This window comes from Eublepharis macularius, chromosome 4 (genome assembly GCF_028583425.1).
Source record: "Eublepharis macularius isolate TG4126 chromosome 4, MPM_Emac_v1.0, whole genome shotgun sequence".
NCBI lineage: Eukaryota > Metazoa > Chordata > Lepidosauria > Squamata > Eublepharidae > Eublepharis > Eublepharis macularius.
In genome coordinates, this window is record NC_072793.1 from 94,750,525 (window position 1) to 94,763,628 (window position 13,104).

General features: G+C 39.6%; 1 protein-coding gene across 1 annotated transcript in view; it reads right to left on the reverse strand.

Annotated features, from left to right (window-relative positions):
* FANCD2 (FA complementation group D2) overlaps window positions 1–13,104 on the reverse strand; it is an 81,693-nt gene that overhangs the window by 40,948 nt on the left and 27,641 nt on the right. The window contains exons 16-24 of the mRNA XM_054978144.1: window positions 12,107–12,238; window positions 11,399–11,506; window positions 9,426–9,535; window positions 7,803–7,863; window positions 4,878–4,997; window positions 1,815–1,888; window positions 1,587–1,727; window positions 936–1,036; window positions 464–579 (exon numbers count right to left, since the gene is read on the reverse strand). Of these exons, the coding sequence (XP_054834119.1) occupies window positions 464–579; window positions 936–1,036; window positions 1,587–1,727; window positions 1,815–1,888; window positions 4,878–4,997; window positions 7,803–7,863; window positions 9,426–9,535; window positions 11,399–11,506; window positions 12,107–12,238 (963 nt within the window). The remainder of the gene's footprint in view (window positions 1–463; window positions 580–935; window positions 1,037–1,586; window positions 1,728–1,814; window positions 1,889–4,877; window positions 4,998–7,802; window positions 7,864–9,425; window positions 9,536–11,398; window positions 11,507–12,106; window positions 12,239–13,104) is intronic.

Below are 13,104 nucleotides of genomic sequence, written 5' to 3' on the forward strand. Positions count from 1 at the left end.
TCAGAAATTTAAAAGGGAGACCCTAGGTATGTCCCCAAGTAAAACTCTCAGAATTGTGCCAGGGGGCTGGAACAGATGATTAAAGCATTTTCATGAGTGATGCTACCGCCAATTAAAAAAAAACAAATAAGCAAATTAACAAGGTGAGAAACTGAGGGATCCTTCAAACGCAATGCATATGTACACTCAAAAAGTCAATTGCACAAGGCAATTAAAAGTATGCTTTTTTCTGACATTAATAATCTTTGTCAGCAAAACATCACAAGAGATGCTGCCCTGAGATTCTCCCTGCTAGCAGATTCTCCCTCATTATTTGGGAAAGCTTCCCATTATGCTTTATTGTTGAGACACTCTTCCTATTCCACAAAGATGCAGCCATTAGCGGGATACTGAGGAGTTCAGAATGTTTCTCATAACAGAAATATTAGGGGAAATTCTGACCCTTCTTAGTAGGACTGCTTACCTCACGAAACCAATTAAGTGTATGAAATAAGAGTGAACAGAGGAGTCCACGCTCTTGATTTGATAATGAGCTTAACTTCCTTTCCTCTGGAAAATCAGTCAGATATAATGGACATCCTGCAACAGAGTATGGTACAAAAGGGGCTTTTAAGCCTCTTTACTTGAACACAGCATAAGACACCCCACCCTGCCAACATCGATAGCATTTGCATACAATAACTAGAATATTTGAGAAGGAAAAGATTCTGAGCTCTGCTTTCCTAGGAGATATGAGGCCTATTGATTATTAAAGAGAACATTTTGGTCTTTAGAGAAAGCTGGATAGCACAACTTAAGAGCCCATAGATGATTAGGTAAAGAAAAACATCCTGCTCTGTCTCAACTCTACCTACAGGCCTGCCCCCCTCACACCTTACAGCAAATCATGGACAGGGAAATTACATATAGCAAAGCCAAGTCTATATATGCTTTACCCAGCAAGGCATCAATCTCTTCCAGGTTTCCATTGTTCATTTCTGAGACGCAGAGCCTCAGCAGCCGGAAGAACGGTGGCAGGCACACTGGAGACACCAGCCTGGGGAAGAGGATGGGGGAAATCTTATGTGCATAAATAGAATAGAATAGAATCAGGGGCTGGATGAATATTGGCCATGGATGCTTTAGGCTGTTCCTGCATTGAGCAGGAGGTTGGACTAGATGGTGTGTGACAAATTCTGAATTTGGCAACAAGGCAACCCTAATTTCACTATACAAAGAGACAGTGCAAGTTTTTTTGTGGTTTGACAAAATTGTTACTATTCCCAACTTTTGTCAAGGACTACAGAAGGAAGGTTAACACAACTAGAAGACAGAAATGCATGTAAAGAACCAGAAGGACAATGACTGCAAGCTGCAGCTAAAAGGGGGAGGGGCCCAGATCTATACCCCAATCCCAGAATGAGTAGACCTGCCAACATGTTTTCTTCACAACCATATCAATAGAAACTGAATATTTGGGGGAGGGGGAAATGCTTACATTTGCCTAGCAATTACAAGATTTTGAGATAAGAAGATTACTGAATCCTGGCCCAGGGAATCATGGCTTCACAAATTCCTTATTCATCACAATATGAAGCACTGCTGACCTTTTCTCCTTGCTTACGGCTGATGTTTCATCCATGCTGAGATAGCTCTGAGACAGCAGAGGCAACAAGTTAATAACAATCATTCCCTCACTCTCCTCGTCTTCCAAGCTATATAGGGCCTTCACTGGGAGGAGGGAAACACTGCAGAGGAACCAAAAACTCATTATCAACTCTAGGACAACAAATATAATTACCCTCGCTAAAAACAGTGGAACTTTTCTGACATACCTATCACGCGAAGGGGGGAATTCTGTCACATAATCTGCCTCAAAGTCCTTCACCACACTATTCTCAATCCAGTCCTAGAGGAGAGAAAACAGCAGATCTGTAGAAGAATTCACTGTAAAAAACGATTGAAGAGGGAAAGTTTCTCACAAGTATTCTTTCTCTTCAAAGTTGCAGACAGAATGTTTAGGGAGGAAATCAACTATATAACATCCAAAATGTACTTATTTGCAGAAAATTAGCTGGATCCTCCTTTACCAAGATATTTTCTAGTACAGATTTTGCCATTGTGGCAAACTAGAACAAGTTTGAACTGAATTACTGAATTCATGCCTTTTTGAAATTATCCATGCTTGATTTAATTATGCTGCCTATTAAGCAACATGCAATGTTAGTGTTTTTTAGTTGATCTTTGCTTTATGAAATGGTAGGCTGAACGCATAAATGTGTGGCTGGTTGGATGTGATTGTATCCATTTGAAGGCCATGTGTATCCACAAGTTCAAACAAGCAGAAGAATCTGCTCTGTTGTTTGCAGTGAACAGAAGCTACAAAATCAGAAGATACTTTTCCAGTTTGCATGGAACTCAAACAGACACTGTGTGCCTGACTGCATCCCCAAGCCTGCCCTTCTACAGTGGTATCTTGGCTATTGTGCTAGAATTGCAAGAGGCCACCAAGTTTCCAGAATCAGCCCACTGCTTGCAACCTTCTGATAAAAGAGAAAGGAGAAGTTTTCACCAAGTTGTTCCAAATAAAAGGACGTTTTCCCAAGGAAGTTGTGGTACCATCCAACTGGATCTGGTCGATTCTCTCCCGTTCTGAGAAAGGAGGAGTTGCAAATGGGGGCCTAAGACAAAGGAGTATAAAACCAGCAAATGGCAAGGGAGAGGCAGAATCTCCTTTACCACCTGTTAGGATTCTCCAATTCAATTTGTATCACCTGCATGTAAAGCCAGCCTAGGTATGAACGGAAGCGAGCATGTGGATGAGTGGAATACAATGAGGAGCTTTTGAATTCCTCAATCATGAGTTTAATAAACATTACTTCTATATTTCAAGAACTTAATACCTGGCTTTCCCTCTGTTTCCTTCCTTACCTATAAGGAAAATCCTGATGGGTCAGACCAGATTTGGGCAGAGGCCTGGTCATCTTTTTGCTCATTTGTACTAGGCCTGGGCTGTCATGTTTGCGCCCCATTCATGCCATTATTTGATGCTGACCTGTTGTTCTGAACCAGTGTTTCATGCTATATCTTGATGTCATATTGCCAGTGCCATAACTGCTTTGCTTTCACAGGCTTACTGAAGCTGCAAGGTGTCTTATCTAATGGCTTTGGAAGTTCTCAGTGCTTCCAACCTTGTACAATGCTCGCTTCCATGAATTACTGTGTTTCAACTTTGATCTCCTGCTTTCTCGGTGTCTAGACTTGATAGTAAAAATATGTGAGATGTTCTCAGGACGGGTTCATGCCAAAAGTCCTGTTTTACTGATGGGAGGGGGGAGGAGTAATTGTGTTCTTTAAGAGAAATGGTTTTCCCACATGTTGCCATTCCTGTCAACATGTTCTTACTGCTTATTTGCTTACCTTGCTTCTGAGTAATTCTATGGACATATCTGTGGAACTGATCTGATTCCTGAATAAAACCTTTTAACTAAGAGCCTGGATTCTTGCTGTGATGGTACAGGGGTCTATCTGCCATAGCCTGTCATCCATAGCCTCTTTTTGGCCCTGATACCATGGATAAATAGGATAGTGACTCAAGTATGAAAAGAAACAACAGGGAAACAGGAACTATCTATCCAGTGTATGCAGTGAGCGGGAGAAGATCAAACCCCCAAGTGATTCACAGAGTGCAAAAATAAAATATAAAACAAACAAACCAGGACTTAATTTTTGCAATGGTCCAGGTTTCTTTTTACAGGTAAACAAATAGCATGTTCACATGAGTGACAGTGTATAGTCTTTTCTGTTGCACAGTCCATGTCCAGGTGTGACTTGTAGATAACCAAATATGATCTCTCAGTGAAAGAGAAACAATGAAACATAAATTTAGTCTTGAATTTTTTAATATAAAATCTACTCAACCAAACCCCTCTGACCTGTTCAAAGTACAGAGAGTGTGGGGAGCCTAGACAGTATCTCCTGCAGTACTCTCAGCCGGAGAGACAGCAAACTGCAGGAAGCTTCTTGTTATACAACATTTTCATTTAGACTACCACAGGCACTCTACAGAAACTGGAGCATTTTTTAAAAGTCTGTATCAAAATAACCACCCCCCTCCACTACAGACTTGACATATTCACATACCAGTAACACTGAGACAGCATTTACAAGTTGCCTCAGATACTACCAACATGATAAACTACATCCAGAAATTCACTTTAAACATGGACTTATTCTCACCTATGTCTCTCCAGACATACTTTGTGATACTTTGCAGATCTGGGTCAAAAATTACCCACCAAAATGTAATATACATGGAGGAAAAATGCCTGAAAAAATGCACCAAATTCTGTCTGAGGTAAACAGATTATACATCATAATAGGATCATTATTTGGTTTTCTTAGAACATCACCACACCTAGCAGCCATCCATTGAACACTTTCTGAAATATTTTTTATACATACAGAAATATACTCTGTACTGTATGCAGTACAAACAGTGGAACTCTACAAGAGAGAAATATATGCAAATGTCCAACATTTACCACTGAAAAGCCACTGGGAGGGAGGAACTGAGAGAGGAGAGGCAATGGAGAGAAAGTGCTTAATCCTTTCCCTGCTCCAAAACCTCCCTTCCAAGTTGCTTCCCACCCACCCAGCCCTACTCCACCAAGGGTTTCAAAGCAAGCATTTGAAGCTGCATGAAGAATGCAATTCATATTCAGACTCCCTTTACTAAACAAGGCTTTGTTAAACAAATCCAGAGATCTAAGAGCCATCTGCAGCAATACAGCATCACCACACAGGGATGCTATGCTGTATATGAGCTACACCCATGAATTTTATGGTTATGCAATTTAACAATTGAATGGATGTAGGCCAATAGTTTTGTACCCTACCAGGATCTGCAAGTCCAGATTCCCTTTCTGAATCAAACTGGCAAGTTCATCGTAGTACAGAGCCAAGGCTTGGGGAAACTCCTTGCAGCAGGAGGACACTAGATCCAGCAAAGATGTAATCTGGAAAAAAGAAGCAGAGCAATTACTGCACAACATTTGTGGATTTAGTCCACAAATGTTAGTGTACCTTGAAGATTCAGACATGAAGTGCCACTAGCTAAATGATTATGGCACTTGATTGGCGGCCTTTTTAAAAAAAACAAACACTAAAAAAGAGAATTGCATGGGCCACTTTTAGATCAATGGAGGAATGATTGCACATTCAGCTAGCAGTGCTATCTGAATCCACTCTCTGAAAAGCATTACCACACAAATCTGTACACAGACCATCCCATTCACCTTTTGGCTCCTCTCTGTTGCCCAGCTTCATTAGTACAAGTCAGTTCATGTGGAGAAATGTCCTTCGCCCAAGAATTTACCCCAATATTTCAATTACTGTGACTGCTCTCTGTCCATGTACAGGAGCCTAGTTGCAGACTAGTCACTGGAAAGAGGGAGGAAGTTGAATAGAGGAGCCATAAAGTTCTCAGTACAGAGAACTCTAGATGTTTATGCTAGTGGCACTGGCTGCAAGAAGACAGTGGCTTACTACCTCATACCCTGCTGCCAGTTTATACCTAAAAGGGACAGAGGCTGCTAGCCAAATGGCTAGCAAACAAAACTCTTCCTTTTATGGCAGAAAGATTCAAATGATCATCAGCTGCAACAGACATTCCCCAAGGTACAATATAAATTCTCAGAACATGAAGAATCTCTCTATTCGATGGTTGTTGGGGGTTTTCCGGGCTGTATTGCCGTGGTCTTGGCAATGCCAAGACCACGGCAATACAGCCCGGAAAACCCCCAACAACCATCGTTCTCCGGCCGTGAAAGCCTTCGACAATACAATCTCTCTATTCCATGGCTTCTGATGAGGGAGCAACATGCCAAGTAGGATGAACTTTTTCCTAGGGATTCCGTCATGTCCTCACAGCCAGGGACAATGGAGAGAAGACCCCATCAGAAGACCTAAAGTAATGCTAAACTTTAAAACTACTGCAACTTCCGATAAAGCTAGCATAAATATGTCCTGTTCAAACATATTTAGGATGTACTTTGTGTAATGATAGAGGATTGTGTATTTTAACCTTTTTTTTGTTCCCTTCCTCAGTCAGAAATGCTTGAGCAGAACATGTGTTTTCTTTTATTCATTTATTAAACTTTCTTATATTTTGAATGCTTTACACTGGAAACACACAATGGCTGTTTGGTCTTGCTATCTAGATTGTGGTTACGAGAAGGGGCAGCAGGTCAGTTCCCCATCCCTGGAACATGGTATCTTGAGTTGCAGTAAATTGCCCCTGCACTAGTATGTGCAGAATGCTAGATGTATAGCGGTGTTCAGCAGGACATACTCTCAGAGCGGTTGGTGGCAGTGGGTACTCAGTTTCTTTGTGGGGAGTGAGGGGAAGGGGTGGCATCGCCAAGTGGAGAGAATGATTGTGGTGTTTTCCCAACGTCCTGAGAGCCAATCAGAAGGAACAGGAGAGGATTGTAAGTCTTTCCTTCACAGTTCTGATGGTTCCTTAACTTGACAAACTCAACAATGACTTCCTGCCTTTCCCTTTAACAAAATCTCTTAGCTACAACCGTTATTTTTCCCGATTCCAATTCTGTCTTCACAGTGAGATTCACATTTATAAAAACCAGAAAGCCAGAAAGAATCTAAAGAGCATCTAATGTAACCCCTTGACACAAGTCAGCATTCTTCATTCACCAACATCACATTAACTCCTCTAATAATCTGGATTATATTGTAACACAAATGATGAGCAAGATACCTTGTATTATAGGTGCTTTGTACTTACTACCATCTTACTAAAACCATCCAAGGATTTAAACAAAAGGCCCAAGTTGCCCAGAAGGAAAAGACAACAAAAACAGAACTAGTAGCCAATCTGATTTGGAAGAAAAAAAATTGAAGCAAAACACCTCCACAAATCTGCATAAATTTGCCTACCACAAATTTGCTTGTTCTGGTAATCATGATGAAACTTGCCTTTTTCCTAATTTCTAAAATGGAGAAGGCTGGGTAATTGTCCCTTACCTTGCGCTGCATCCCAGAGACACTCAGAGCACTTCTGAAGCACAGGGCATTGTTACAGGCAAGCTGATATCTAACCCACCCACAAGTCAAGAGGAGGGCACGGTCATAGCGACCATGCATTTTGGCTGTTTACCAAGATTAGCCAATATATGTGGACACCTGGCCTGATGTTTTCTCTCTCTCTGCGTAAATGTACTTCACAGAACATAAGCAAATATACCCTCTAACCTTACCTAAAATTGTAGCAAACACTGGTTAGATCTATATAAAAACACAATGTATAATTTATGAATAAGTGTATCAAAACATGTTCCAAACATCATTTATTAATACCCACAGTTCCCTTCTGCAAACGAAGAATCTTCCATTGCAGAAAAGAGCGAGATTCAGGTCCAGACTTGGTCTTTATGGTGCTACTGGACTCGAATCTTGCTCTTCTACTACAGACCAACACAGCTACCCACCCGAAACCACTGCAGGAAGACTCTTTCTATGGAAGTAGTATTCCTCCAATGGAAGATTTTGCACATAGCAAAAGACAATTTTTGGACCGCATCTCCAACCCTAGCAACTCCTAATAATATACTGGAAACAATTAACAGGGAAATACACAAATCTTGCTCATCCATGTGTACTATTACGGTCTTTTACACTGATCTGAAAGTCTCTGCAGGTGCTACATGGATCAATCACTTTCGTTCAGTAGTGACTACTCCGCAGACTCTTTTTTCTCTCCCAGGCTACTCGTTGAAGTACTCTGTAAATACCTGCATACTTACCTGTCTACACTGCTCCTTGCTTAGTGGTGCTCTTTCCAATAGATGCCCATTTTCTTTACTCCTGAAATTAGTGAGAAGCTATTAATTAAAGAGGTCTGAAGCAGCACATAAGTGCAGGTTTCACAGTATTGGTTGAAGAATGATCTTAAGCATCCTAAAAAAACCTTAATGTATGGATAAGCTTTTAAACTTATGGCAATCCTTCTGGCATCTCACTGCTCTTGATTCATAACCCAATTCATCCTTGTGCTAATACATTTATCACAGTTAAACAATGATGATCCTGGACAGAGGGGGTTTCCATAGCTAGAGGGAAAAGCTCAGTTGCCCTCAAATCCTCTCAAGTTTCTTTTTCATATTACAAAAAAAGATTGTTTAGTGGACAGAAATCAAGCAAGTAAATCAGGCCTCTTTACGACAGTAACCTTTTTAATTATAAAGTTTTTGATTATAAGACCCAGCAAAACCAAGCTTAACTCAGCCAGTATAAGAAATCCCATTTGCATAACTGAAAATATACAAGTTAACATGACTGATAATTGACTGATAGTCGATAGCATACAAATTAACATGACTGATAGTTGACAAGCTTCTGCAGCCTCAACATGGGTTGGTTCAAGTCCTTTATAAGACAGCACAACACAGTCTTACAGTGAGGAATAAAATATACACAGGAGCGCCTTGTGCTATTGTTTTAATGCTCTGGCATAACTCTGAATATGGTTTGCATTTGGGATTACTGGCAACTGTTCATCTCTCTATCCCTTTCTGTAAAGCACCTCAAAAAGCCCTTTAGTCCCATAAAAAAAAACTCTGCCAGCTATTCCATTTACCTGAATACAAAAATGTTCTGTAATTACACAGAGATCAGAACTGCAGAATACTGAAATAGACCTTTTATACAGGAATAGGATTGTAGTCTATTGCAATATTTCTTTTATGTATCATCTTGCTTTCACAGCACTGTCTTGTACCCTGTAATCCGCTCTCTGCATTGTTTATGGTAAATCATGCCTTCGGTTTTTGTTTGCATTGTTTCCTCATTTCTGTAATCCTAGTCCTATTGCATTGCTTATTGGATGTCTTATACAGTCTACTTGAGTTATTTTCTAGATTTTGTGAACTACCTTGAGTCTCAGTAGGGAAAGGTGGGTTATAAATGAAGTAAATAAACATTCCACAGAACTAGCTCTTCCCTAATTTTCAGCATATATTTTGATGTAGCTCCTCTAATCCCACCCCCTTAATACAGATTTAATCCTTTTCCCTTACAATGGGCCAATAATCCATAAAGGACTGCAAATCACAATAAATAGCATGTACATAATTTCAAAAGAATACTGCCCACAATGTTTCTCTCTCATGTAATGTATATATTGCATGCGTTCTCTTGCACAGTAACACAACACAGATTTTGCTACTTACTTTTTCTAAGACATCTTAACTGAATACTGCCAGATTGCAGAAAGCAGCAAACCTTATACATTTAGACACCAATTTTTGGTAAAAGCTTTATTCTCGTGGATCTTTATAGTGTGGTTATCAAGACATACCATACATAACCTTTTCTGAATCTAAAACAGAGTCATATGACAACATGTATATTTTTTCTTACTTGCTCACCTCTTTGCTGCCATGTTGCTCACTATGGTAACTGCACCAATAATTCCAATGCGCTTATACTTGGCAATAGTACTGGAGAGTTGCTTCCTGATCACCATGTGCATATCATCCTGCACGGAAGGAGGAACCAGAGTAACTCATGCAGAAGTACACATGATAAATGTCATGCCATCAGATCACAGGTGAATGGAGAGAAGCAGCGCAGAACAGCCAGTGCACAAACCAACAGTCTCCACTGCTCCCATCTGGTAAATCTTAAGGGTCTCCATGCTTTATAAGTAAATCCTCTTTTTTCTGGTATTTCTGTAACGACTTGAGAATTCAGAACAAATGTGCTAGTATCTCACAAAATGTTCAAGAGATACACGCCTCAAGTTCTGGGTGAAAACAAATCGGCAAATATAGAAGATGGAGAATGAAACTAAAGAGAGTTCATAGGGAAAGGAAAGAATTTACCTTTCCCTGTAACTTAACAGCCTATAAGCCATACATCAAAGTATTATATAAGTAATGTATAGCTCCATAGATAAATATGGCTAAATCACATGTACACTTTTTTATCTTGCCTGATAGCAAAATCTTTAGTTTCTGTTATTCAGAAATGTTCTGTAGATGTTCAGTCCAGGGAGTGATATATTGGTTGCGAAGTGAATTGTAACAGGGGCACCTAAAAAGGATATGGGCAATTGAATTGATTTGATCCTTACAAAGAGTACAATAATGTTTCTCAGAGGGAATTCTACTAAAATGGCCCTTCATCTTGGTGGAAGGCAACGCATTGCATGAAAGAGCATCAATATTTTGATACTGTTAAAGAAATATTTATCCAGTTTGAACATTTTCTGATAGGGTAAATGAAAATAAATAATGGAGTATTTCTGGTCAGCTTTGAATATTTTCAGTTCGAACATTTTCTGATAGGGTAAATGAAATTAGGTAAGGGAGAATTTCTAGTCAGCTTTGAATTTTAGCATAGCCCATTCTTTTTAAATAATTGGTTTTGTACATTTAGCAAAGATTTTTTTTCAGTGAATCCCTATGATTTAAGCTTAAGTTTAATACAGCAAGCTTTGAATCAATTGGGCTAACCCAAGTTTCCAACCAGGAGTCAGCTGTTACTAGTTGCAGTAAAGATGGTAGAGCGTTAGCTCCACAGAGTGATAATCTGAACTTGAAAGCATGCTAATGTTGAAATTTGAGGGAGTCCGAGTCCTAGCTGCACCACGGCTAAAGGTACACTGAGAGGAAGAGAAAGGATCTTACGAAAGAAAGTTTGCTGGAGCTTATCAAGAGGATCCAGTGGTTCGTTGACCCAGACTGGGCGAGAGGGCGCAAAAGGAAAGACTAAGGATGGATGGCTGAACTCCAAAAATTCACTTATCAAGCAGGGCTTACAATTTAACACTAACAGTGTAATCCTAAATGTAGTGATATTCTTCAAAATCCATTGAATGGGCTTAGAAAGGTGCAATTCTGCTTAAGTTTGAAATGTAATTGTGCCCCAAGACAGCAGAAGGCTATGTAAACAAAGCTAATGTTTTGGCTACCTAGAACCCACTTATGCCTGTTATACAGAATGCCCAAAATTTAGTAGATGTCAACATACATATGTAAATATTGATAATCCAGAACATCTTGTGAATTTTTAAAGACTCAGTAATAAACCAGGAAATGTCAGAGGGGTAGCCATGTTAGTTCACTGTAGCCAAAATGGAGAATATTGTGACATCTTAAGAGCTAATATGCTAATTATTGCATAAGTTTTTGTGAGCCAAATGATGACAAAGCTTATTCCTTTAAGACTTCAGAATTCCCTATGTTTTATATCAAGAAACTCTGACAGTCACCTATACATGGTTGTATTCATACATGTTAGTATTCACTGATATATGTTTGGATATTCATGAAATTCACACCCAACCACAGATGTCCACTACATTTTGGACATTCACCACAGTTGCCTACTACATCACCTGAATGTGGCTGCCTCTGCGTTCCTGACAGAATGCCAGCATGCAAAGGATATGGAAGAGCTTCCGGATTTGCTGTAGGCTTAGATTGTCCATGTAGTCTAAAATGCTCTGAAAGAAAAAAAATATCAAATAAGGCAAAACTCTGCTAGATCTTCATGTCTTATTCCAATAACAAATTTGTAATACAGCAAGGGATAAATAAGAACGCACCTAGGCTGGCTTCGTCCAGGTTAGGTATGGGCAGAGGGACTACCCAGTGCCTGCCTACTAGTTGTTGGGATTCATGAAATGAATATTGGATTAGATGAACCTTGTTCTGACCCAGTAATTGTCATGCCAGAGCACATATTCAGGATTACCTAGCACAGACCAGCTACGCCCTAATTGTCAAGAGATCCTGAATGTGCACTCTTGCTTTGAAAAATTTTAACTCTCATTTTTAACTCTCATCAGTGGGATTCTAGTGAAAGACTCAAACCAAGGAAGACTGAAATGGGACCACTCCTGATTAAGTCATGTTTATTTACCCTTACACAAAATAAGCAGAATTGGTATTGTGCTGGGAGGTTGCAACATTCAGATATTTTGTTTTTAAATATCTTTTATTTTTACTGTCTCTTCTCACAAAAGAAATCCAGTATTTCTGACACCATCTTTGAGATGCTGGTTGTTTGTCTTTTGTTACTAGAGTCAAAACTCTCTGCTTACCTTCAAAAAGACAGCATATGGGACTACTGATGAAGTATGAACAGACACCAGGTCAATGAGCACATCCAGAGAGACATCCACTTCAACATCATTTCCACCACATGCATGCGTCACCAAAGCACCCACAATCTCCTGCAGGGAACAGCCACCAAGAAGACAAAATGAAAAAGAAAAAAATTCTGAAGCAGGCACTGGGTGTAGATCAGGGGTTGTTGACTTCCAGTTGAAAATATTGCTATTTCCCTTTATGTGATCATTTGCCTCTCCAGTTTTTTATTATTATACACCAGAGCACCTATTAGCAACTGGATCAAGAAGAATGAAGGGATGCTATACTGAAATTTAGTACAGGATAGTGCAAAAGTAGTACAAAACACACTTCTCTAATCCTTAAATAAGAATACTCCTTAAATAATCCTTAAATAAGAAACTGTAAGAGGGCAAGTAGAGGCTGAGGAGGAAGTGGTACTGGACCTATTCTTTCACTCTCATCTTTCTCCCAGTCACTACAACACAGGCAGCTTTGTGTTCACCTCCACATGTGAAATTCATTTAGGAAAGCCTCACAAACATGTTAAAATCATATATACCTCTTAAAAAGGGATTCAAGGTTATATATCAAACACATAGAATAAAAGTTGGCCTTTCTGTACAAAAGATAAAATGTGGAGGAAATATTTGACTTCTTGGGTCAATAAAGATGACACAATAAACCATATATTTATTAGCAAATGGTGAATGGTTATACCAATCGAATAACCTAGTCATCTTATGGAGGATGATGGCTCCATCATAAAGTACCTGCTTTGCATGAAAAAGGTCCCAGATTCAATCTCCGGTGTCCAGTTAAAAGGATCAGGTAGTAGGTGACATTAAAGATCCATCCCCAAGACCCTGGAAAGCTGCTAGCGGTCAGACAATTATAGACCAATCATCCAGATCAGTATAAGACAGTGTCATGTGTAGCTTCCATCTCACAAAGTATACAGTTTTGCACA